Source organism: Lampetra planeri, chromosome 29 (genome assembly GCF_965212315.1).
Source record: "Lampetra planeri chromosome 29, kcLamPlan1.2.h2, whole genome shotgun sequence".
NCBI lineage: Eukaryota > Metazoa > Chordata > Hyperoartia > Petromyzontiformes > Petromyzontidae > Lampetra > Lampetra planeri.
In genome coordinates, this window is record NC_136135.1 from 10796490 (window position 1) to 10821990 (window position 25501).

The 25501-nt window shown below is 43.8% G+C and overlaps 1 protein-coding gene across 1 annotated transcript in view; it reads right to left on the reverse strand.

Moving 5' to 3' along the window:
- ACAD8 (acyl-CoA dehydrogenase family member 8) overlaps window positions 1-25501 on the reverse strand; it is a 617085-nt gene that overhangs the window by 273169 nt on the left and 318415 nt on the right. Inside the window, exon 4 of the mRNA XM_078608250.1 lies at window positions 20738-20847. Within this exon, the coding sequence (XP_078464376.1) occupies window positions 20738-20847 (110 nt within the window). The remainder of the gene's footprint in view (window positions 1-20737; window positions 20848-25501) is intronic.

Below are 25501 nucleotides of genomic sequence, written 5' to 3' on the forward strand. Positions count from 1 at the left end.
AATGCCTAATGCCAGTGGCTTCTTAATATGGGAAGAGCATTCCAGACGGCCACAGATGCATATCTGAAAGTGGGCGATGCAGTGACCGTCTTTGTTCGATGGTTAGCCAAAAGCCGCTGTGAGGATGACCAGAGTTTGTGTGATGTTTATGCTCCTTGACGAGATCAGCAAAAGTATTGTGGTTCATTTGTGGAAAGCACTGTGTGTGTAATGAGTGCGGCCTTAGAATGTCTTCATTCAGCAACCATAAGCTAATGCAGTCAGCCAGCACTGGACGGACACGGTTGAACCTTGCAGTACCCGTTACGACATGTGCCAAAGAATGTACTACACGGTGCAGCTTGGTCATGTTTTTTCCAGACATTCCATAGAGTAGTGAGTTGCAATAATCGAGCCTTGTCGATACTATGCTACATGCCACTGTGTTGGCTATGTCATAACTGATTAGTGGTCAAATGTGTCGTAGAGGCCTGATATGAGAACTGCAGGACCTGACTATATTTTGCAAGTGGTGATCAAACGACATATGCTGGTCGAGCATGGTGCCGAGGCTCTTTAGATGAGTACAAAACTGAATCCTGGAGTCTGTGACCACCTACACCTTCCACCATCCCCCCCCCCCCCCCCCCCCGCCTGAGTGCCAACCAGCAGAACCTCTGATTTTCCAATATTAAGCAGCATTTCGTTTTGTGCAAAACACACGTGCACTGCTCGCGTGCAATCCTCAACATTACGAAGGCTCTCCATATCTAACTTTGACTTCACTGCGGTGTACAATTTTTATCATCAGCATATTGATGATTTGATGTCATGCGATGAGGTAACATCAGTGATCGTAGAGACGTACGTTGAAAATAGGAAGGACCTGAGGACGGACCCCTGTGATACACCAACCAGGCATGGCATCGGCAACGACTGTTCATCACCAAACTTGATGGACTGTGATCGACCATGTAGGTACGACTCAATCCACTCCAGTGCCGTACTCGATACACTGAACGTTAACCTTAGCTACCCAGTGAGTATCTCACGGTCCATGGTGTCGAAGGCAGCTGAAAGATCGAGACCAAACAACGCTGCATTGCACTGGGCATCCACGATCTTGCAGAGGCCATCCACGATCTTGTAGAGGTCATCCACGATCTTGTAGAGGTTATCGGTGATCTGTAGTAGAGCCGTCTCAGTGCTGTGGAATTTCCGGTATGCCGACTGCAATGGGTTTAATCTGCCTGTCGAAGCGACGTGGGAAAGTAACCGCTTCAGACAAAGGCACTCTATGAACTTTGATATCGTACTCAGGTTTCAGATCGCGTGATAGTTTGCGGGGTCACTATGGCTCCAGCCTATTTTTTGCAGGAGCGGTGTTACTTGCGCCATTTGGAACCAGTTTCAGAAACAGCCCTCGCTGAATGAAATATTTTCCAGGTGGACAATCAGTGGTGCAAGCACGTCCAAGTATGATTTGAGAATCGACGTGTGGATGTAGTCGAGCACCAATGTCTTTTTTGGCAGCCGTGCAATGAACATCTACACCTCTACCACCGATGTTGATTCCAGGGTCTCGAGTTTTGCATTGCTTCCAGGTTGATCAAACTTTGATGGCAGAACGGGAGAATGCATTGCCTTCAAGTTGGAAACTACCACCTTTGATCGTTACTATTTATTGGCGAAGAACGTCACAAGTACTGTGCCCAGACCGGGTTGACTGGTTGATGGGTGGTAGGAGTGCAGCAGACCCTTCACGACGTGTCACAGAGCATGGGGGTCGCGAGCCAACTCGTTGACACGCAGTGCATAAAACGATCTGCAAGACTCAATTTGGAGTCAGTTGGCAGATGTGCAGGTGGTTCTGTAAGTGAGTCAGACAAAGTCGGACAAACTCGAAACCAGTTTTCTTCCAAAGACGTTTCAGCCTCCTTCGCGTCTGCTTCGCACCGATCACCTCCAGTGACAGCCAGTTACTGCACGCTTTCCCCATTCTCTTTGCACTTGTTCAGATGGGTACGAATTGATCAAGAACAGCCATGATGTTCTTTTCTAATTGAGCTGCAAATTACTTGACCGTCGATGCCGAATTTAGACACGCCGATGATGACCGGATCTTCTGATGGAAAGCATTGTGGTCCAGTTGTTTCCAGTCTATTTATTATATCGTTGTGATAGGTTGGCGAATAATTGGTAATGCCACTTTGCACGTCACAAGACTGTGGTCTGAAATACCTACGTCTTCAATAACAACGTCAGCCACAGTTATGGCATCGGCGGATCCAGTATGTTTCCCAAGCGACATGTTGCACCGCTGACGTGCTGGGTTAAACTGTGACTGTCGATAATCTTGGTGAGATCGCTGTTGATTTCACCACAACAACTAGTCGGTCCGGGACAGTTCAGGTCACCACAGGTGATGTAGTGAGAGCCACGTGATCCAGAGTCTAGCAGACCGGAAAGGTTGGAAAAGAATTCCAACAGCAGTAAAGATGGCAGTTGAGTAGATGACAGCGATCAAAAGCCCCTGAATGCTGTTCGTTATTTTCACAGGTAGCAGCTCAAATGACGTGATTGTTAATGAGTCGCTCAGGACTTTCACGCATATGTCTTCACGGTGGATCAGTGCGATCCCAACGCCATGTGGGCTGCCGATGCCAGGCTTCCCACGACGATGCTGATGTACAATAGCGTATCTGTTAGGTGCAGCCTCACGGCGAGTCGTCATATACCCAGGTTTCGGTAACGCCCAATATGTCGAGTCCACAATCGTTCATCAGATCACGGATCAGCGCCGTCTTGTTGACCATGGAAGGTGCGTTGACCAATTCAAAGCTGAGGAGTCCTGGTCCAGGGTTTGGCTCAAAACGCAACATCAGCAGCGGTATGGCGATGAAAGCACTCTTCCATGATCGTGTAGATGTAGGGCGGAAGAAGAACTGACCCACATCTCCAGGACAACCATGTGTCAGGTATTGCAACAAGTGACGAGCATGGTCGGGTAGGAAGTTTGCATTTCCACAGAATATCACAGCACAGTGGGGTGCGGAACTCGAGTAGTTTGAACAGGAAAGTCGGCCGATCGGCACTCCCTTCTGCACATCGGATGTGGGGCTGAGTCTGCTGGCGAGTCCCACCGCAGCATTGGCGACGTTTAGGCGAGATGGAATTATGTTGTCGACCCGAGCCAAGAGACTGGTATGCCCCCCCCCCCCCCATTGTCCAGGGAGGAGGGGAGGAAGAATTGCTTGACCAGACCGCTCGGCTCAGTTAGCCGGAGTCCTGTGAGAGCAGGGCCCAGCCACAAGCAGCCGGGCAGCAGTCATAGCGTCGCCATCACAAGATGTTGCTGCTGTTGCTGTTGTTACTGCTGTTTTTAGTGCTGCTGTTGTTGATGTTGGTGCTGCTGTTGTTGATGTTGCTGCTGCAGCTGTTGTTGTTGCAGTTGTTGCTTTTGTTATTGCTGTTGTTGTGTGTGATTGGAATGCTTGAACAATCACGTCACCACCACTCCTCGCCCAAACACACACGTACACAGGTACACGGACACGCAAATATGGATAACTACTAATTTGGTATAAAAATAGATGAAAACATTTTGTATGTAATTTAGGAAGTACATTTTCAACGGCATAATAATAACAATAATAAGGCAACGGAGTGCCATTTCCGTAATTTAGGATATTTTTTTGCGAATAAACATATCAGAATGGTCTTTGTGGTTATGAGCTATGAGGCGTATTGCATGTGAAAAGTGCAGCGTAATTAAAACGGCAGGATGATAGCGTTTCAAAGATGAATACACACCAGCAGATCTGTATTTCTTATTTGCAAAAAGGTAAAAGTGAGGAAAACACTTTATACTTATCATTTTAACGCATTCACTCTGTTCTCATGACATTGTTTAAAGGGAAGGACAAGGTGTGATAGACTATAGTGTGCCGTGGTCAATTCCATCTAAAATTCATGCCAAATGTGTTGTCAAGAAAAAGCCCAATTTTAACCGCAGAGCATAAAAAACATTGCTTTGAGGGACATGTCTGCCTAAATCTCGAAACATAAAGATTACCTGCTGGCTTTGTTTACTGAAATTACAGCTTCATGGCACGCCTCTTGCAAACTTGGTGGCATGACATCAAACTGTGATAGGCCGACAACTCGCTCGTGCATTCTTTGGTCTGAAATATTGAAAATTGTGTTCACTTTAAAATGATTCTCAACTTTCAGTTTTTTTATAATGCAGTCATTTTTATTTACATTTAAGATTACAGAATAGCGAAGTAGCCTGTGCACTTTCGATTGGATTGGTTTGTTAAAGAGCTTACAGTTGAATTCTTACATACGTCTTGTCATCTTGATAGAATATCAAACTAAAGTGTTAAGCTTCTGTATGGCGATTGTGAAATGTAATGTTGAATTATTCACAACATTAATCTATATATTAACAAAACCATTAATCTATATACATAAAAGTAAAAAATTGTCTGTTTGTGGGTTTGTGTGTGGCTTTGTGTGTGTTCGCGCGCTTGCGAATGATTTGGCTCTCCAACTGTGGGGTTTTCGTTAAATGAAAATAGCCAGGTACCACGCCGTAAGCCCCGCCGTGAGCAAGCGCTATTCCTTTTTCACATCCATCAAATTTAAAATTAGTTTATTTAGCGATTTAGTGCGATTTTTGCGTACTATCTCTTTATTTATTTATGACGTGTGCACGACCATACCAACTCACGTGCCTTTGGTGGGGGGGGGTGGCCCGTGCCAAGTCGCACGCCTTCGGTGGGAGTGAGGGGGACATTTTCTTTCGCGTTAAAAATGCTATAAAAATACACTAAACGCTGAACTTAAATCTTCACTGTGTGATGTCCCCCCCCGCCCCAATGCGTGCAGTTACTAATATATACAGTCGCTAGATGCTACCACTATAGGTCGTAGATATTACTGCAGAGCGGCCGGGGAGATCGTGGTTGGGGGGGGGAGGGGTTCAGGGTTCAGGGGTAGCAGCCCAGCCCCAGCCTGCCAAGGTGTCACCTCGGCCAGCTGGACAATCTAGGCGAGGCCTGAGGCTCTGCACGGGACTAGGCCTCACCACGCCACTCTGTCAGGTGAGTACTTTGTGTTATAGAGTCGATAAATACTGCTATAGAGTCAGCATGTACTACTGTAGTGATAGCAGGCACCACCACAGTCGGTATGTACTGCTGTAATCATAGCAGGTACCACCACAGTTAGTATGCACTGCTGTAATCATAGCAGGTACCACCACAGTCGGTATACACTGCTGTACTCATAGCAGATACCACCACAGTATGCACTGCTGCAATGAAAGCAGGTACCACCATAGTATGCACTGCTTTAATCATAGCAGGTACCACCACAGTATGCACTGCTGTAATCATAGCAGGTACCACCACAGTCAGTACGCACAGCTATTAGATTTTTAAGAGTAGTCATCATGAGCACTGTCACAGAGGATTGAGGAAGAGGAAATAAGTAATAAAAAATACAAACATCCGTTTCTCCATGTAAAAATAAATATAATATAGTCCATAAGCCGATAGGATCTTTAGGCTAATATTATCCGTAAGTATTTGTTCTTGTAAAAAATATAGCTAGGCAAGCTTCGACTGTGTGTCTCACTATCAGCCATGTTTGTTCAAGAAATACTACAGGGATCGCAGATATTGCTAGCGAGATCCAACCACCAGGCTACGATGCCTGTTTAGCACACACTGCAATAACTATTAAATTGACAGTTGGGATCAAGGAAGGCTTCGCTAATCATGTTTTCATTGGCCTCACTACAACAATTCTACCCACAATGCAATGTGCCAGCAACATTTAATAATTTGACTTTGCATGCAATTTCGCTTATTTAGTTATACGCTTATGATTATTGAAGGATTTATCTGTTACTCGATATCCACTAATAGATAATCATTCATGCTCCAATTTGATAACTGTTCATCAGGAAACACTTTTTACATTTAAATCGTATCAGGCTCCAAGGTGTTAAAGTTCAGTTTCCAACTCTTTTCCACTCTATCTCTCTAAGTGCAATGAAGAAGGAGCATAGGTCAATCCATCGTCTATTATATTATTTTCCTTTTAAAGCAGTGTTGTTAAAAAATATGTTATTATTCGTGTGCACAACTGCCACCATAGTATCATCAAATAATATATTTTAAACCCAGAATGGACTGCCAAATAGCATTATGGCCAATATATAAATAAGACATCAGATTTCTCATTCGTATTTTGCTTCGTTATCGAATGTTCATGGACCACAGTATCCTGGAGTGCCCATAGGCTGCTGGACTAGAAAAGGTTATCACTTATGTGCAGAAAGTAAATCTGTCTAGTAATTCATCCATCTTATGCCCGGGAGTCTGATTTTGTCACGGCCTAAACCAATTATGTTTACATTTCATTGTAACAAAATCACATTTCCAAAATAATTCTCGAAAATATCGCAGGATGGCGGTTTTTGAATTAAAAATTCAGTTGAGGGGTGACACTGTCCATCATTCTCCTACCGTGTTGATAAAATGAGCACCATTTTGTCAACAGTCGGTGTCTATTAAACAGTCCAGCGTTCATCGGAAGGATGTGTAGTTTCTACCACTGATGTTGGGCAATCGACATAAATAATTAATTTACAAGATCTTTTCTTCTTCTTTTTTCAACTTAAAATGTGACATGTTAGATTACCTAAGTAAAATTGTGGCTTAAAGTAATTTTTGTTTACTATTACCACAGCTTTCGCACTAAATGGAAAATAACATTACACACAACAGAGCCTTAGAGTTATGTGTCAACAACAAAACGTTGGTGTTAAATTCCTATTAAAATAGGTGTTAATCTGACACTAATAAATTGTCATTTCTTAAATGAATAAAAAACGCAAGTAATTGATGTCCTTTACTTAACCAGGTGAAACCCCATTAACATCCCTTACCTATTTTGCAATTAATAAGGAATAGAGATTGCTACATATTTTAAATGGATGAGTTGATGTGATTTTTTTTAAACATACGCTTTATATCCCAATGCATGTACATTGAGGGAAAAAGGTATTTGATCCCATGCTGATTTTGTACGTTTGCCCACTGACAAAGAAATGATCAGTCTATAATTTTAATGGTAGGTTTATTTGAACAGTAAGAGACAGAATAACAACAAAATCCAGAAAAACGCATGTCAAAATTGTATTAATTGATTTGCATTTTAATGAGGGAAATAAGTATTTGACCCCCTCTCAATCAGAAAGATTTCTGGCTCCCAGGTGTCTTTTATACAGGTAACGAGCTGAGATTAGGAGCACACTCTTAAAGGGAGTGGTCCTAATCTCAATTTGTTACCTGTATAAAAGACACCTGTTCACAAAAGCAATCCATCAATCAGATTCCAAACTCTCCACCATGGCCAAGACCAAAGAGCTCTCCAAGGATGTTAGGGACAAGATTGTAGACCGACGCAAGGCTGGAATGGGCTACAAGACCATCGCCAAGCAGCTTGGTGAGAAGGTGACAACAGTTGGTGCGATTATTCGCAAATGGAAGAAACACAAAATAACTGTCAATCTCCCTCGGCCTAAGGTTCCATGCAAGATTTCACCTCGTGGAGTTGCAATGATCATGAGAACGGTGAGGAATCAGCCCAGAACTACACGGGAGAATCTTGTCAATGATCTCAAGGCAGCTGGGATCATAGTCACCAAGAAAACAGTTGCTAACACACTACACCGTGAAGGACTGAAATCCTGCAGTGCCCGCAAGGTCCCCGTGCTCAAGAAAGCACATATACATGCCCGTCTGAAGTTTGCCAATGAACATCTGAATGATTCAGAAGACAACAGGGTGAAAGTGTTGTGGTCAGATGAGACCAAAATGGAGCTCTTTGGCATCAACTCAACTCGCCGTGTTTGGAGGAGGAGGAATGCTGCCTATGACCCCAAGAACACCATCCCCACCGTCAAACATGGAGGTGGAAACATTATGCTTTGGGGGTGTTTTTCTGCTAAGGGGACAGGACAACTTCACCGCATCAAAGGGACGATGGACGGGCCATGTACCGTCAAATCTTGGGTGAGAACCTCCTTCCCTCAGCCAGGGCATTGAAAATGGGTCGTGGATGGGTATTCCAGCATGACAATGACCCTAAACACACGGCTAAAGCAACAAAAGAGTGGCTCAAGAAGAAGCACATTAAGGTCCTGGAGTGGCCTAGCCAGTCCCCAGACCTTAATCCCATAGAAAATCTGTGGAGGCAACTGAAGGTTCGAGTTGCCAAATGTCAGCCTCGAAACCTTAATGACTTGGAGAAGATCTGCAAAGATGAGTGGGACAAAATCCCTCCTGAGATGTGTGCAAACCTGGTGGCCAACTACAAGAAACGTCTGACCTCTGTGAATACCAACAAGGGTTTTTCCACCAAGTACTAAGTCATGTTTTGCAGAGGGGTCAAATACTGGTTTCCCTCATTAAAATGCAAATCAATTTATAACATTTTTGACATGCGTTTTTCTGGATTTTTTTTTGTTATTCTGTCTCTCACTGTTCAAATAAACCTACCATTAAAATTATAGACTGATAATCCCTTTGTCAGTGGGCAAACGTACAAAATCAGCAGGGGATCAAATACTTTTTTCCCTCACTGTATGCATATTTTGCATAACCTAGATGCAGTAATACATTTCTGTTATACCACTGCTGTGATTCAAATCAGCATTTTTTTTTATTTGCGTAAAAAAATCAGGCTATGTGGTAGAGCAAGCGGCTCACAGTGGGAAAGTTTTGAGTTTAAATCCTGGTTGGGGGTTCACTCAGCCCATCATCCTCTTTAGGTTAATAATATAAATACCACTTTGTGGGGAAGTCAACAGTGCTTGTCCTATGGATAGACTCGTCCCCAGAGATAGACGCGTCCCCATGTGTGTAATGTCCACCACTGGCTCAGGACTATAAAGATAACATGAGCACCACCTCAATGCTCATTTGTGCAGGATATCACTCCGACTTAAGATATATTCAACAGAGCCTCACTGATTCTCGAGGCTCGCCACCGGGGGGGTTAGTCTCATTTCCCACAGACATTTTTAGCCAGCAGTGGAAATCGAACGAACCACACTGCCTCATCGAAGAAAACCGGCTAAGTGGCGAGTGTGCGGGCCACGAGAGCACCCAGAAAACCGAAAACATTCTAAAATGACTCATTCCTTTCCACGGTATGGATGGATTCAAATGTGTGGTAATTTCCAAACAATTGCTCAAATGCCTTATTAAATAGTCCGCTATTCAAGGACACTTGATAGACAACTATTAGTTATGCGTGGGTGAAAGAGTGCAGCACGTTAATTCCAATGTGATTTAAGTGTCAATTTCCCAAGTCTCATTAAGCAAGTCCTGCACTGTCTGGCTGTGGGTCACTGCATCACAGCAGGTTCGATATTATAAAATGCACATATGTAAAATTACCCTCTCTGGGAGCTAATATACGTGCATTGTATACCCCCATCGTTGTGGCTGACTAAGAACACATGCCTCCTATGACTGATAAAAGGCCCGTGGTTTCTCTGAGGCAAATGGAAACTATGCTAAATTACGGCGCAGTACAAGGGTTATTTTTTATATGATATGCAAGATAAAAGTGAATGTGAAGCCAGATTTAAATGGTGCAACTTTTCTGCAATGCAGCTGACATTGATGTTAATATCTGTATTGTTGGTTTAATATGTGCTGCAGCGCTGGGGAAATCATTTTGATTAAATTTTCCAAGTTGATTATGCAAATTAGAAACAAAGAAAATTGCAAAAGAAATTATGTATGAAGGCAAGTAGAATTTTGGAATAAAAGTTTCCCTTTATTGAGATATTGGAAGTAACTTCAGACATTATAAAACATGCATTGTATACATGTCTTACTGTATCACTGCATATGTTTGGGTCACTGGTAGATTGGAGTAGGTAGCACATGCAGAAATAGCGAGGGGAATACTGAATGTGGTGTGCCGGATGAAAACATATTTTTTGGATCATTGAACCGGACAGAGTTGGCTAAAATTAATCCATGATTCTAGACAGAAGCTCAATTAAACGATATACAGCTTGTTTGACAATATCAAAGGTCATGTGCTCCCTCTACTGGGTGAAATGGATACACCCCAAGTGGCAGGGGCTCTGGAGCAGAGAGGGAATGTGCCAGAATTTATACCTCAGCCAACATTTTACGAGGTTTTCCCATGTAGTAAGTTTATGGTGTTAGCACTGCCATCAAATACTGCACAACAATATCTCCAAATTATGGTTATACTCTGATAAATTATGGTTCTGTTGGCAATGCAGTGACTGGGAATAAAATACATAACCTCTTGACGATGCATCTCCCCTGTGGGTTGGTGGTCATTATTAAGCCAGGTAAGAGGACACTGAGGCATGGATATCCTCGTTTCAAGGGAGACCTCGGGGAATATCGGAACATAAGAAGCAGAAGGGGTAAATACAAGCAGGATGCGTTCCTGGAAACCAGAATGCTTATCAAAAGTAATGAAATAGATGCGAAGAGATGGGATGGTTGATCGTTACGTGATTCAGTACCGAATACTGCTAGTAATAGTCGTAGGTACTACTACTACTAGAGTTGGTGGATTGTAACGTGGTACGGAATCTACTACTAGTACGTACTATTACGAGTAGGTACTACTACCTGTACCACGTAACATGGTACAGAACCTCAGCAGAGGATTCTCAGTCAACCCATTGCACATCTATACTGAACAGCCATCGGTGTGGAAATTAAGTGATATATTACAGTGTAAGATTGTTTTTATTGTTCCTGGGTCGTAAGTGTTATTTCCTAATTGCTTATGCCTCAAAAGTAAATAAAATGGCTATTATTCCCCACAAACTTTTCTTTTGTGACCAGGACAGTGATATTTTTAAATGTATCTATTTTCCAGAACATTCAGTGCTGAGTAGACTTGGAGTAACTTCTAGAACATTCTAGAACTTTCCAGTAATATAAATAGTATAAATACAGGGGCCTTAAGCCCAACAGTTAAGTTTAGTTCCAGCTGCCTAAGTGGATACATATCTACATTTTTCTGAGATGGCATCAAGAGGCTACAAGCATCCGGCAGTTGCATTTTGCTATGTCTGCAGCCAATTTATCAAGACAAGAGCGAAAAAGTACTCTGTGAAAGCATCTGCTAAGATTTGTGAGGCCTACAAGGCATATTTTGGCATGCCTGTCGGGGATCAAGACAAACCCTGGGCACCTCATTTCATCTGCGAGCATTGCAAAAAAACTCTGGAAGGTAAGATGTACAATTGTTGCTCGGAATTTTACGTGAAAAAATTGTTACCATTTTCAAAATTATAAAAGTTTTTAATTTTAAAATGTTTTACAATTTTCAATGTTATTGAAAAAATATACCACGTTTGAAAAATGTTGTGAGAATCTCTTACACAGTCATAGGTGAAATTAATTTATTTTTGTAGGATGGTACAGAGGGGAAAAGAGAGTCATGAAGTTCGCTATCCAAATAATTTGTCAGGAACCCACTGACCACTCAAGCAACTGCTACTTCTGCATGGTGAACCCTTACAAACGTCGGACTGGCAAGAATGCACCTGCTATCATGTATCCGGACTTTCCTTCATCCATCACCCCGGTACCACACTGCCATGAGTTCCCCATACCCACTCCTCCGGAGAGCAGCCGTTTTTAGAAGAGAGCAGCAAGTCAGAGAGCGAGGAAGACATAGATCCAAATGACAATTTCAAAGGTGGAGCTCAGGAGAGAAATTACCACAACCAAAAAGATCTCAACGACTTGATCAGAGACCTTGGTCTCACCAAGTCCAATGCCGAGCTTTTGACGTCTAGCCTCAAGCAGTAAAACTTGTTGAATGAAAGTGTGTAAGTCGCAGATCAGAGGAAGCGTCACCAACCTTTTTGCAGCTTCTTCACCCGTCAAGATGGGCTCTGCTTCTGCCACAATGTGACAAGTCTGTTCGAAGCAATTGGAATCGCCTGTAACTAGAATGAGTGGCGCCTCTTCATTAGACAGCTCATCCAGGAGCCTCAAAGCCGTGCTGCTCCATAATGGTAACAAGTACCCGTCTCTTCCCCTGGCTCACTCGGTGCACCTCAAAGAGAATTACAACAGCATCAAGACCTTTCTGGACGCTTTGAAGTATGATGAGTATGGCTGGGAGGTCATCGGAGACTTCAAAATGGTGGCATTCCTGATGGGTCTCCAAGGCGGTTTTACCAAGTTTCCCTGCTATCTTTAACTACAGATAAAGAAGATCCTGGAGTGCAATGAATTCCCCAAAAAGCTAACTAGTAAGGAGAATATTCTTAGGTTTTTTTGGTAAAGTCACGTAGGTAAAACATCAAAATTAATGAAAATAAAATAAAACAAAAATCCCCAAAAAAAATATTTTATTTTCATTAATTTTGATGTTTTACCTACGTGACTTTACCGAAAAAACCTAAGAATATGATTCCTTGCAGTCACGAAAGCTTCAAATCTAGAATTAGTAAGGAGAAAGCGGCTTGGAACAGCTTTATCGCAGTGGTTCTTGGCTTCCTGGGCAATCACAAGGTTGAAAACTATGTGGAGCTGAAATTTTATTTAAAGCTTTCGTGACTGCAGGGATTCATATTCTTGGTTCTTTCGGTAAAGTCACGTAGAAGGAAAATAATAAAATAATAAAAATATAAAAAATAAAAAATAAAAATTATCACGACGTTTCGACTGCAACACAAGCAATCATCATCAGGTGTAAAATCCACAGCAAGAAAATTTGAAAAAAGTGGTGGATAAAACGCCACTTTTTTCAAATTTTCTTGCTGTTGATTTTACACCTGATGATGATTGCTTGTGTTGCAGTCGAAACGTCGTGATAATTTGTATTGTTTTATATTTTTATTATTTTATTATTTCCCTTCTAAGTTACTTTACCGAAAAGAACCAAGAATATGTGGAACTGGTTGAGACTGGTGAAAAACTACGGCACAATGGGCTGTATGATGTCCCTCAAAGTCCATATCCTTGATGCTCATCTTGATAAATTCAAGGAGAACATGGGGGCATACTCGGAGGAGCAAGGCGAGCACTTCCACCAGGATATACTCGACTTTTAACGCCGCTACCAAGGACAGTATAACGAGAACATAATGGGAGACTACATTTGGGGGCTCATTCGTGAAAGTGATTTACAGTATAATCGTATATCTCGAAAAACTACTTACTTCTAAATCTTTTGTAGTCATGTTTGTATTACTTTAGTATAAATACATGTTAATTATGATTACTACGTTGTTTTTTTCTGACTTTATGTGAACGAAAAGACACAAATTCGCCCGTTTTCTCATTGAAAATACATACATTTCAAAATATCACTGTCCTGGTCACAAAAGCAAAGTTTGTGGGGAATAATAGCCATTTTCTATACTTTTTAGGCAATTAGGAAATAACACTTACTACCCAGGAAGAAAAATTGTGTTTCATAGTGTTATTGATATATTACGATATATTCCTTTGTCTATTATATTCAATGTATTATTCTTATTCGTTGTTTATCGTATGAAAACACGGTTTACACGTGTATAAAAAATAGTCGCCATAAATACGGTACGTGGGGGGGGGGGATATGAATCGAGCGCACACATTAGCGTCCCTGTGGTCAGGGACGCTAATGCTTTGGCTCCATCTGGGGCATAAATGTCGCTATGCAGCGTAAACAATGTTGGGTCTTAATGGTAAAGTTCGTAAATTCGCGAGTACGTTCTGGCGAGCTATCACAGTAGTACATCAAACGGGATTGGGTCGCAATAACGTACCTGTCAATCCCTTATCGGTGCCCTACCTTATTACACACCAACTCAGACCTTATTGGTCACCCCGTGCCCCTTATACATCTCAGCGTTCATCCTCCAAGTCCCATCACAAGGGAGAAACACAAATAGATCAAAATTATGGGGCTTTTTGCCCGTATTGAAATTCTTGTACGCCGTATGGACCTGAAAACTCTATTTCCCTGTACAAGAATATGGGTAAACCGTATGGGTTGGCAGGTATGCAATAATTTGAGTACGTTATAGCGAAAGTACTTAAAACAAGAGCGCGTAAATGGGCGTATCATTGCATGACAACATGTTAGTATCCATTTTTTGTACAGGTTGCTATACACTGGCCCAAAGTCGCAAACCATCAAGTGACCAGCAACGAGCAGCACTCTCAAAGCTGTAATAGGTAAGCGTGTAAAACGTTGATGGAATTATGCAATATTATTCATAACAACGTGCGGTTAGCAACGGTGGGAGGGAATTCCGAAGTGGAACAGCGCAAGGTAAGAAGCAGAAAAAGAAGTGCTTGTGACCCGCAGTGTGGGTGAGTGAGCAGGTTATTGAGAGCAAGGAGCGGTCGTGTAGCGGTTAGCGCACTGCGCTACGAACTTGGCGAGCCGAGTTCGATTCGCGTTCACGGCCGACACCAGTGACAATTATCTGATTCGGTCTGGGCCTCCATTAGGTCGACTCAGCCGTAAATGGGTACCTGTTGCGACGTGTAAATATCTCCACTAGGGAGACGAAGGCGGCCGGGCGTGTTGCTGGACACCCACCCCCGAGTGTGCCGTGCCGGCCTTCATAGGTGCTTGCTAACAGCACTTGCCCCAACAATACGTTTAAGGCTATAGGGGGATCTTTGTCTTTGTTGTGCTCTTGAGACCTGCAGTGTGGTGGATGAGTGTCTGGTTGACCCCGAGTCCTCAACGTGGGTGGAGGAATCAACGAGTGAAGTTCACGAGAATGGTAACCAGGGTAGTGGCGATAGAAGAGTGAAAAGGAGGCGACAGACCGCTGGTGAGCGAGTGACCTGGCGTGAACCTGGTGAGTACTGGATCATCAATCACTGTGACTGCTTCACTTTGAAATCTATCCAGTGCAGTGAGGTAGGAACTACTTACGTGTTTTCTATACAAATATTTATCAACTATATTCAGAACTTCCTTTTGTGTTCAGTTTGCTGTCCTTCCCCCACACCTCCAATTAGTACAGCTGGCTACGTACGATGCGAAAGAAATGCAACATACATACATGAGATATCCTCTTTAATACAAGCGCCCACATTCCATTTCCATGGCGACGATCATCATCTTTTTACCGTTGACTTTCTGCAAAGCGACACTTATTTTAAAACCATTGGAGAGATGATAGCCTGGGGTTGACCACACCCAGGACTTGAACTCGTAGGCTTCCAAGTGCAAGAGGAGCCTACCGCCCGAGTGCCTCCTGGCTGGAGAATGAATTAGCGTCATCATTCAAGTGATATGACCTCGCTGTACTCGGTGGAAGAGCAGAAAGCAATTCCAACAATGCAACCCGGGCCACTATTTCACCTACGCGCTTACATTTTGTATCCAGTCACTGAAAAGGATCTACGGTGGTTCATATATGTGCATGCACACGCTAAACACTGCCCAAGCAATCACAAGATCCAGCCCCGCCATGCGCGGGAACTCCACACCCCATATTAGGAAAATAATGTTTACGAGTCAATGTATTTAGAATTTTCCTACGAAAATGTCACTGTCCAGCCCCTCACCTGCTCTACGGAGACAGTGAACCATAAGTGGGGCGTTTAACTTCATATAAACTGACACTGATGTAAATTGTTGACTTAAAGCTTTCGTGACAGCAGGAATTCATATTCTCTGGGTCTTTCGGTAAAGTCACGTAGATAGGTACAAATTAAACTAAGCGACATGTCTCGGACCGTGTTCGTGAGCATAAGGCAGATTTGAAACACGGTAGAACCAACACGTCGGCCGGGGATGATCATTGTTGTAATGCGGTTGGCTCACACGAAATAGATTTCTCTAAGACGAAGGTACTTTACAAGCCCACTGGCTATCAACAAAGATTAGTTCATGAAGCCATCCATATATACAGACACAATTTCAACTGAGCGGATGGGTACAAACTCAGCAATCATTGGAAAGACGTCATCAAACAGTTTAAGTCATAACTGGCTGTGATGTTCCCATCATGCCACCTTCCGATGTTATTTTTTTATTTTTTCCCCATGGCTTCGGCTCTCCGATTTCACATTAACAGGTTGAATTTCTCGCGCCAACGCGGCGACGTCCAGACGCCGACCTCTACCCCGCAGTGGCTCTGTGATCTCCCATTAACATGCTAATCTCTGCATTAACATAGCCACCCGCGCACATTAACATGCTAATCGCTCACATTAACATCACTAGCCCCGCCCACTTCGTTTATGACCCTAGGACTATACCTTATTCAGCAGTTTCCCCCTATTTCCTCCTGATGACGATCGCTTGTGTTGTGATCGAAACGTCGTAGTTTCTTGTTTATTTTATATTCATTTTTTTTGTATCTGTCTACGTGACTTTACCGAAAGACCCAAAGAATATGATACTGATGCATCATATATTATCAGAGCATGTTTGTCTGCATGTTGACCACAAATATATACAGAGATTATCAGAGCATGTTTGTTTGCATGCTCACCACAAGTACGTGTGGTTAATGCAATACTTGCATGCTCACCACAAGTACGTGTGGTTAATGCAGTACTTGAGTCCTTACAAAAGGTTTCTATTTGGTGTTTAAACATCTTAACATCTCTTGTTTTATTGCCAGAAAGGGTAAAACCTCTTCTTATTTTTCATACTTTGAAACTGACGTCATGACACATATTTGACAAGCTGGGTTACAGACGAGGCAGTTATTCTAAACTTGCTGGATTTGTATTCTGACTTCCTAGATTTTCCTGAAGATGCTTGATGCAGTGTCAAGCGAAAAAGTCATGCATCTAAACGCAATGTTTGGTTGTGAGAATTATTTTCCATCTCACCGGTGAGTGAGCTGGACACTCATGATTGGCGCATTAAACACTTTTGCACGCGACAATTTAATGTGTTTGCTGCATCACGTGGTAGAGGGTCTTCCGTCACAGATTTGGTCAGATCATTACGTGGGCCAAATCTAAACTTGAATAATGAAGCCCAATATTGGCTGAGAAAACCCACGTGTTGAGTCGATACATTTACATCACTTTGCTGTTGCACGTGAAACATCATTCTCAAAATGCATTGCGCGTATATCTGAGAAAGTAATGCCTGTACGCTTTGTACAAACAAATGGGTCACTGAGCTCATGAGCATTTGTCAAAAACGCCATTAGAGCTTGACTTATACGTGCGCAAAAAAAAAATTCGATTCCATTAAATCTGTTGAATAAGCAGATGCTATTTTTGCGAACATCCAAGATGACCTTGCATTGATATTGCATAGGAAGCTGAGATTAAAACAAAGGATCTTCGTAATGTTGGCCGAGTCCATTGCTTTAGACCTCTTTACCACTTCACAAGCTTTTTGGTATTGCTTGCACACAGCCAGTCGCATCCTATCAGCTAGTGGAAAAGTGACTCGTAGAAAGATACTTGAAAAGGCATGTTTCTTTTTTTTATGGTCAAGGTGTCTCCGTGCTCAATGGAGTGGTGAGTAGTTAGAGGCTGCGAGCATGGCTTGAAATTCCACATTTACGTAATAAAGACCAGTCCTTCTGCAAGAACGCCACTGGTGACTCCACAGAATCATACTTTTGTATCGGCTGTGAATGGATGGTGGAACCGAGTTGAACCACGACGAGGGTTCAACCCAAGCATTTCTCGCCCGCGATTCCAATATTCTAACCACATGGCTTGCCCAGCCGGGCGCGCTTTAAAAATACTTAAAATAAATTGGTCTGCTTATCACAAATGGACGTTGCAATATTATATCAGAGGTACCGAGACCGACGTACCTCGGCCCCAAAGGTAGGGGGCAAACACGATACCCCGCACCGCGCAGTAACCAATCGTCTCAGCCCACCACTGTAAATAAAGTGCATTCCTGCTGTGCATGCTGCCACTTTCATTAAACACTCCATTGCTGCCAAGAAAGAAAGGGGCAATAACAACAACAACAAAGCCTCACTGAAACCCATTGAAAACGTTTCAAACGAAACTGGTGTTGCATCGGGTGATAGAGTAAACATCCAATTTCATGTCCCTTCTCTGACCAAGTAAGAGGCTATCATGGATTTATTGGGGGGGAGGTGGGTGATGGAATTAGTTGAGGTTCATTTATTTTAGATGTCGGACTTGGGAAGTGGCATCATCTCAACGTCTCCTATTCTCGTCAAGTGTGTCACAAGGCAGGCAGCACAACGTCCTCACAACCGCCAGGAATTAATTTGTTAGCCAGAACTAAACCATCAAAGGTCTACTCACTGGTACGTACACCGACACACAAAGATCCCCCATACAGCCCTTTAGAGACTGCTGGGGCAAGCGCTGGGTGGCTAGCACCATGCCCGGCAGCTTTTGTCTACCCAGTGCTGATTTTTACACCCCGCACCAGGTACTCATTTGATACGGAGTCGACCTAGGGGAGGATCAGTTCAGATAATTGTCACTGGAGTTGGCTGTGAGCAGGAATCAAACTACGATAGCCGGGTTCGTAGCGCAGCACACTAATCACTACACTAAATACACATCCACATATGTGTAGCGACATAAATGGTATCACTACAGTGCAGCGACAGTACCGAGGGAAGAGTGGTACTGTACGCGTTCTATGGCACCAGTGTGTGTACCGCATTAAGGGGCTCACTAGATGGCAGGGTCCAGGTGTCACGGAGGTCGGGTCAGGACATGACAGCCTGTGTGAACCCGCCAGAGCACGTGACCGGACGAGGGGGCACGGGGAGGGGGCCACGTGGTACGGACCGAGAGCCTCCACGAAGGATCTAGAAGGGGGCGTGGCCAGGGGCGGAACCCGGTCACGCCGCAACAGATATAAACCCAGTCCCGAGAGGGAGCTGGGCTGTTCGACCCGGGAATGAAGCCGCCTTCTTCGATCCTCGCTCTTCGGTCTTCGCGCACGAGGGCCAGGCAGCGTGTTAGCTGTCCTGGTCCAACCATATAGTGATCCCGTTCAAGTGGTTAGGTGGTTAGGAGCGGTGGCCACCACCCTATGTAGTTAACCTATAATGTACATAGTTAACCTCGGAGCGTTGCGCAGCGATCTGTTATGTTAGCCGGTTTGGGTTGTGTTAGTAAATAAACGTGTTGCCTCCAAGACTCGGTGTGTGCCGATTTAGAACCCACTACATATATAAACTACACACAGATTCAGAGCAACAAATACTTGGCGACATACAGTGTGAAAGATGTTCAAGATACATACAACAAATATGTTTTAAGCAGTGGTGTTACTTTTGAGTAAAACATGAGCATTCAAGAAGGAATTGCTCTGATGATGTTGACATGAGGTGTCTCGGTGCATGACGCTGGTGATTGAAGCAGTGATGTGGATTGCCCAGTGACTGGGGTCATATGATTATCATGTTTGCAAACCACGCTCCTGTTTCCCAATGGCAAACCTCCGGTTAGGTGGTGGGAGGGAGGATGAAAGAACCTGACACTCTACTGAACTAAAAGTAAGACTGTGTTGGTAGTTGTAGTACAGGCAATCCTCAGTTTACGCTGTTTTGTGGTCCGCCATTTTGGAATAACGCGTGATTTGTATGTAGGCCTTTCATAACCTCATCCGCAACGCGACATTCGCCACACCTAGCCTGGCACTGTGACCCAATTGCGTTGCCAGCAGCGAGTGCGGTACGATCACCAAGTGTGCTACACTTGACAGCATTTCGCCACGTGTACACCACTCTTCCCCTTGTCTCCACCATGCAACTCCGGCGTAATTACAAGTAAGTGATTCTGTATTTCTTTCTTTTTATTTTATAAGAACTATATTAGATTTGCCGTAATTTAGGTTTTTATTTATAGTATTATATTGTCTGTACATGTATTGATATGGGCTCGGGTAATATAGGCGATTATGTCTGCGAGTGTGAGTGAAATCCCCAAAACCCCCTCCTTTACCATTATTTTTTATGGGAAAGTTGCTTTTGACATTCGTGATTTTGAGATACGCGCGCTTTTCCCGGAACGCTTCTATCATCCCGTATGTCAAGGAGTGCCTGCATACTAGAACAAACCAAAAACACTCACCCAATTCTTCAGAACAGAAACAAATTCAGTGAGCCGATAGTGATATAGCAATGTATCTATTCACTGGCGAACATATCGTAGACCACTGCAGTCTGTGCTTCTTCAATGAAGGAAGAGTAAACGCTCTCCTGAAGCCCGCTCGTGACTGGCAGACCTCAACATTGGCTCTTACCTAGGGAACATATTTTCATCGTGCGCAAGAATAGAATAGAACGGATTCGTGTACATTCTGAAGCTCCTAATATTGTACCTGCACAGATTAGCTTGTGTAAGATTCGTTTTATTGCATGTAATGAGTTTAATTTATTCCTGCAGCCTCTAGATGCCGCTACATTAACTGCATCGTTAAACCATTTACTGTAGTCTTGAATCAAAGGTTGAACTTAAATCGCAATAAAGCAGTGACTTGTGACAGGGTCAGCCGTTTTTATATTTTTTTTGGGGGGGGGGGGCATCATCGTTTCGGAGGTTCCCCTCCATTCCCTTACCCCCCCCCCCCACCAGCGTCCTCGTGGATTTACTTTTTGGCCACGTGGCGCGGCACCCCTGGCCACGTGGCGCGCCGTGGTGTGAACGTCTCGTGTAGACGGCGCGGCAGGTGTGCTGGGCCATGGTGCGTGACGCTCGCCCGTGTGTTTGCACGTGGGGTGGCTCACCTGGCTCAGTGAGGCAGTACGCCGCCAGACTGTGCATGCTGCACAGTCCCGGGCAGTACTTTTCTCTCTGCTCCACTGTCCCGAAGACATCAATCATCCAGTTGCACATGCTGTGAGCGGAAAGGACAGACGGACATGCCGCAATCATCTTTCAATCAAGGACAACGACGACGACAACAACAACTCTATCTGTGCAGACAAGTCGATACCAATTTGATGGCTTATTCGTTTAAGAGCCGGGAGCTTATTTAATTTATGAGGCAAAAGAAACAGCACCGGATTTAATGAATAATATGCCAGCCAAAGTAGCCCTAAGCCCCCAGCACTTGAATTGATCTCAACTTGCGAGTGATTAGGACAGGAATGCACACGCGAGGCAAACGTTTAATTATACTCACGCGCACACACATACGTGTGTACAAATACGGGCACGCAACTGCGGCGGACACGTTGCACGCATGAACGAACATGCACACGGAAGGACACACATGCAGGCATTGAGAAACTGCACACATGCAACCATGCACGGGGTAAGAACACAAACGTATATGCACTCGCACACACATGTGCGCGCACATGTACTCAATGTTAGGTGATACTGTAGAGTAATGGAGCAAAGTACTACGAGTGAGCTCCTTCGAAGGCAGACAAGGCTGTATTCATGAACTTCTTTCACACCGCGCGTAGCCAACCATGCTAATCGGCGGTGCGGGAAAATAGTGCTGCCCACTCCACACTGTACCTTTAATCGAGGGTGGTTGCTTCACATAAGCAAGCTGCATGCATTTTAAATTATCCACCCAAAGCAAAAAAAGGGATATTCCAACTATACATTTTGTATGGCCTGTTTGCATTATATAAAGAGCAGGAGCATCACCACATTCAAATTTAATACAAATGCATTCTGCATTAATCATTTAGAGTGAGGACAGCGACGGGGATATTTCCAGGCCCCACCTTTACCAGGCCTGCAGAATTGATCGGCATAAAAGACCAAACATTCACGTGTTTGGCATAAGCCAAGAAGACACGGGCAACTACTTAAGCTGCCGAAAGGTCACTTTAAAAAGTAATAACCACATTTATAATTTAAGCTGCATGCACTTTTAATTTTCAGTTTTTACATTTATCACCAATCACATCCAAATGATGGCCTGGTGGTAGTGTGATGTTATGAATCGAAAGCCAAGTTGAAAGTTGACTCGTGCAATAATCCCTCTTTAAAATTGTATCATGTTCAGCCCTTTGTCAAGCCACTGGTGGGTGAAAGTCTCCACTTCCTCACAAGCACGCCCCACGTGGTGCTGCTGAAGAAGCTACCGCACGTGGAATGAAATGTCGGACATCGTGCCGAACGTCACGCAGAATGACCCAAAAAGCAAGCTGGAGAGCTATAAAATAACATCACCGTTTATCAATTATCATTTGTTCTTGAAATCAATAAATGTTTCTACTTTTTTTTTACTTCCTAGAGATTTGTTAAATACCCAATATGGAAAACTGAATATTTCAAGTCCTTCCAAATGCCCCTGTGTTTAAGAGGCTCCATATCGCAAATTGCTAATCGTTGACGATACGCCAGTCAAACTCCTTTGCTCTCAAGAAGGGTCATTGCCTCATGATTATGCCACGAGACGTGTTTAGGCTATAGTCCAGTGTTAAAGGCAAGGATGGTGAGGTTTTCATATGCTTTTGTACTCATAAGGGCAGCAATGTGTCCACCAAGCCACTACATAGGCTATAAAATGCCTCAGCAACCTCGATATACAAATATCGCCTTGCAAATTTCGCCTCGCAATATGAAAGAAGAAGAACCACTAGCAAGTAAGACTCAAAATAAGAATGTCACCTGCCAAATATCTGAACGCTTCTAAACAAGAATGGTTAAGGCTCCACGAGGCCTTCCTGGGCAAATGAAAGAGTTTGTATACATATCCTTTGTTCTTTCGGTACAGTCACGTTTACCGAAAGAACCAAGAACATTAATTCCTGCAGTCACGAAAGTTTTAAGTCAAGAAATTGTAGACATTTTTGTTGTTGTTTTAATTTACACTGCGAGGCGGAAACACCAATACCTATTGGAGAGCCAAGTTGCGGAGTTCGCCTGGGAATGCAACGCAACAAAGGTGCCGCACGGCGACAGCGATGTAACGTGTGCGATCGGTATTGTGCTTGGTGTGACATTGCTCCGCGCTTGTGTGTATGTCCTGCTCGTTCTTCCTGTGCTTTGGCATTTGCGTTTCATTGAGCTTCCTCATTGCCTCGAGTGGAAGCCAACAGCCTCCCAACAGGCACTATCATTTATGGCAAGTGAGGCATTGCAGCGCTCGCACACAACAGACACAGACCTCTCGCGGAACGCGCATTTCACAACCCAACACGCACCAGCAAACACTGGAAGACTTTGAGGCTTGACATGGCCTGATTAATTGATTGTTAGCATTCATGTTGTGGGATTAGAACTTGTGATCAGAAGGCGTAGAGCTTGGTCCTCCGAGATGTTCGCCCACATTGCTATGGCATAGACCAGTGTATTTCAAAGGAAAACCACCATTGCCTCGTGACGTCTTGACAAAACTGTCCTAATTAGTTCACTTCTGAACAGAATCGCAACTCCATTCTGTGGCAGCCTTCCCATAATTCGTCTTGACCATCACCCCATCTAGCAACGTACGCTGCCCAAGCCCAATTTCTCTTATGAACAATTTGAATCGTGGCAATAATCTGAGTATGTTCTGTAATCCCCGTGTTCCTCTTTATGTCACTCAACACAACTCCCAAGCCTGCTTCTCTTCACGTTTCTTTGCGCATTATTGGTATTTGTTCAATTATTATATTTGTTAATAATCGACCGTGTTTTGAAATCATATGTCCGATGAGTACCTCCGATTAGCACCTCCGATTGGCACGGTTGGCTACGTACGACGCGCAAGAAGTTCAACATAAATACATACTTGTATGTCATTGCATCATTGGTGGCTTAAATTTGGACTAAACGCAGAAAACCTACGCCATGAAGGACATCAGCAGCAGCTGCTGTCGGAGCCCTCGGCTGGGGTCTCATTATTTTAACAGAACGGCGTTTGCAAAATCCCTGTGCAACGCATCAATGGCTGTGTCGAAACTTGAACTGCTCCTCAAATGGGAAGCTGTCAAATACGCACGTGCACAAATGCAAGCACATTTCTCAGTGGGAAACAAACCTACGCTGTGGCAAATGTATACATTATTTAACGTAAAGTGATGTTCGCAGTGAAATTTTCTAGAAGCATGCAAAGCCAATGTCTTCTCCGGCAAGATGCACAAGCACTGAAGTTGGATGCAGAGTGCATTGGAAGATGACACTTGACACTTTTTACACTTTTCCAACGCTGAGCAGTTTTAATGAGATGAACCCAGGAGCACGTGTCAGCTTGGTCATGCCTGATTGACCGTAGGATTAAGCCTGCAGTGCGGAATTGCGTTGAGGCCCGCTGGATGGCCACCCCCCGAGTGTGACCGTGCGTGTCTGCGAGCCAGCGTCTTGGACGTCCATCATGACAGGGGGATCAAAAGCATGTGACCGAGATACCTCTTAGGGGCGGTACAGCAAGAAGGTTGATTACCTCCCTGTGCAGGCTCTGAATCTTCACGCTTTGTGTACATCGGTGTAAACCTGGCACTCTTGCTTTCCTCCCATATGGAAAAAAGTCATGAAGAGTTGGTAATGCAGGTTAAGCCACAATAAGGCTTCGCTGGGTACATGCCAGAAGAATTACAATGGACTAGCTGTTGTCTGCAGACTTTTTAACTGTAACTTTTATAATCCATGCAATTAATGACTAAACCTAATATCATATCCCCCTACTATTGATGGGTTTGGAGACAGGAAGATAAATTGGCCAGACATGTTGCAAAAACAAACAAGAATGTTTGTATGGTAAAACCATCTGGGAGCCATTGTAAATTCATCATAATCCTTAAGGGCCCCTTCTTTTGTTAATAGAGTCCAAATAGATGCATTGGGACGCTACATCTATTATCCACGCTCTTGCAAGATGTTAACTGCCTTGCTTGGTATGAAGGAGGTCGTGGGTTCGATCCTGATCCTGACACCTGTATATTTGGAGTGTGCATGTTCTCCCCGTGGTCGTGTGGGTTTTTCTCTGGCTCCTCCGGTTTTTCCCTCCACATTTATAAACATGCGTTGAGAATATTTGGCTACTATAAATTTCCACATAAGCCACTTCATTGAACTATCAATTGTGGCCAGGTTGCTGATGAAAAAAAGTTCAGTGGGCTTTACCTGGCAAAATATAAAATTGTTTAATAAAATAAGGCTTTCAAACATTTCAATGTGATATCACACCGACTCGGATCAGGTAGCGCTTTCACTCGAGATCTGGGCCCCTGTTACCGACCTGAGAATGCTCGGGGTCATCTCCAGCAAAACGTCGTGCGCACCCATATAATCGTTGTGAGATTTCTCTCCAACGACAACAACACAACACAGATGCTGCTGCTGCTGAAGCAGTCATACATTTGGCCAAGTTTTATTCGCGTTACCCTTGTTTTAATTGGCTGTATCGGGTGGAGGAGGGTTTCACGACACAATTGTGACCAAAGAGATGTCAGGGCCAGGACAATAGTATCGACAAGGCTCGGTTATTGCAACTCACTGCTCTATGGGAGGTCTGCCAACAACATAACCAAGTTGCAGCATGTACACAATTCTTTGGCACGTGCTGTGACAGGTACTGCAAGATCCGTCCATGTCTGTCCAGT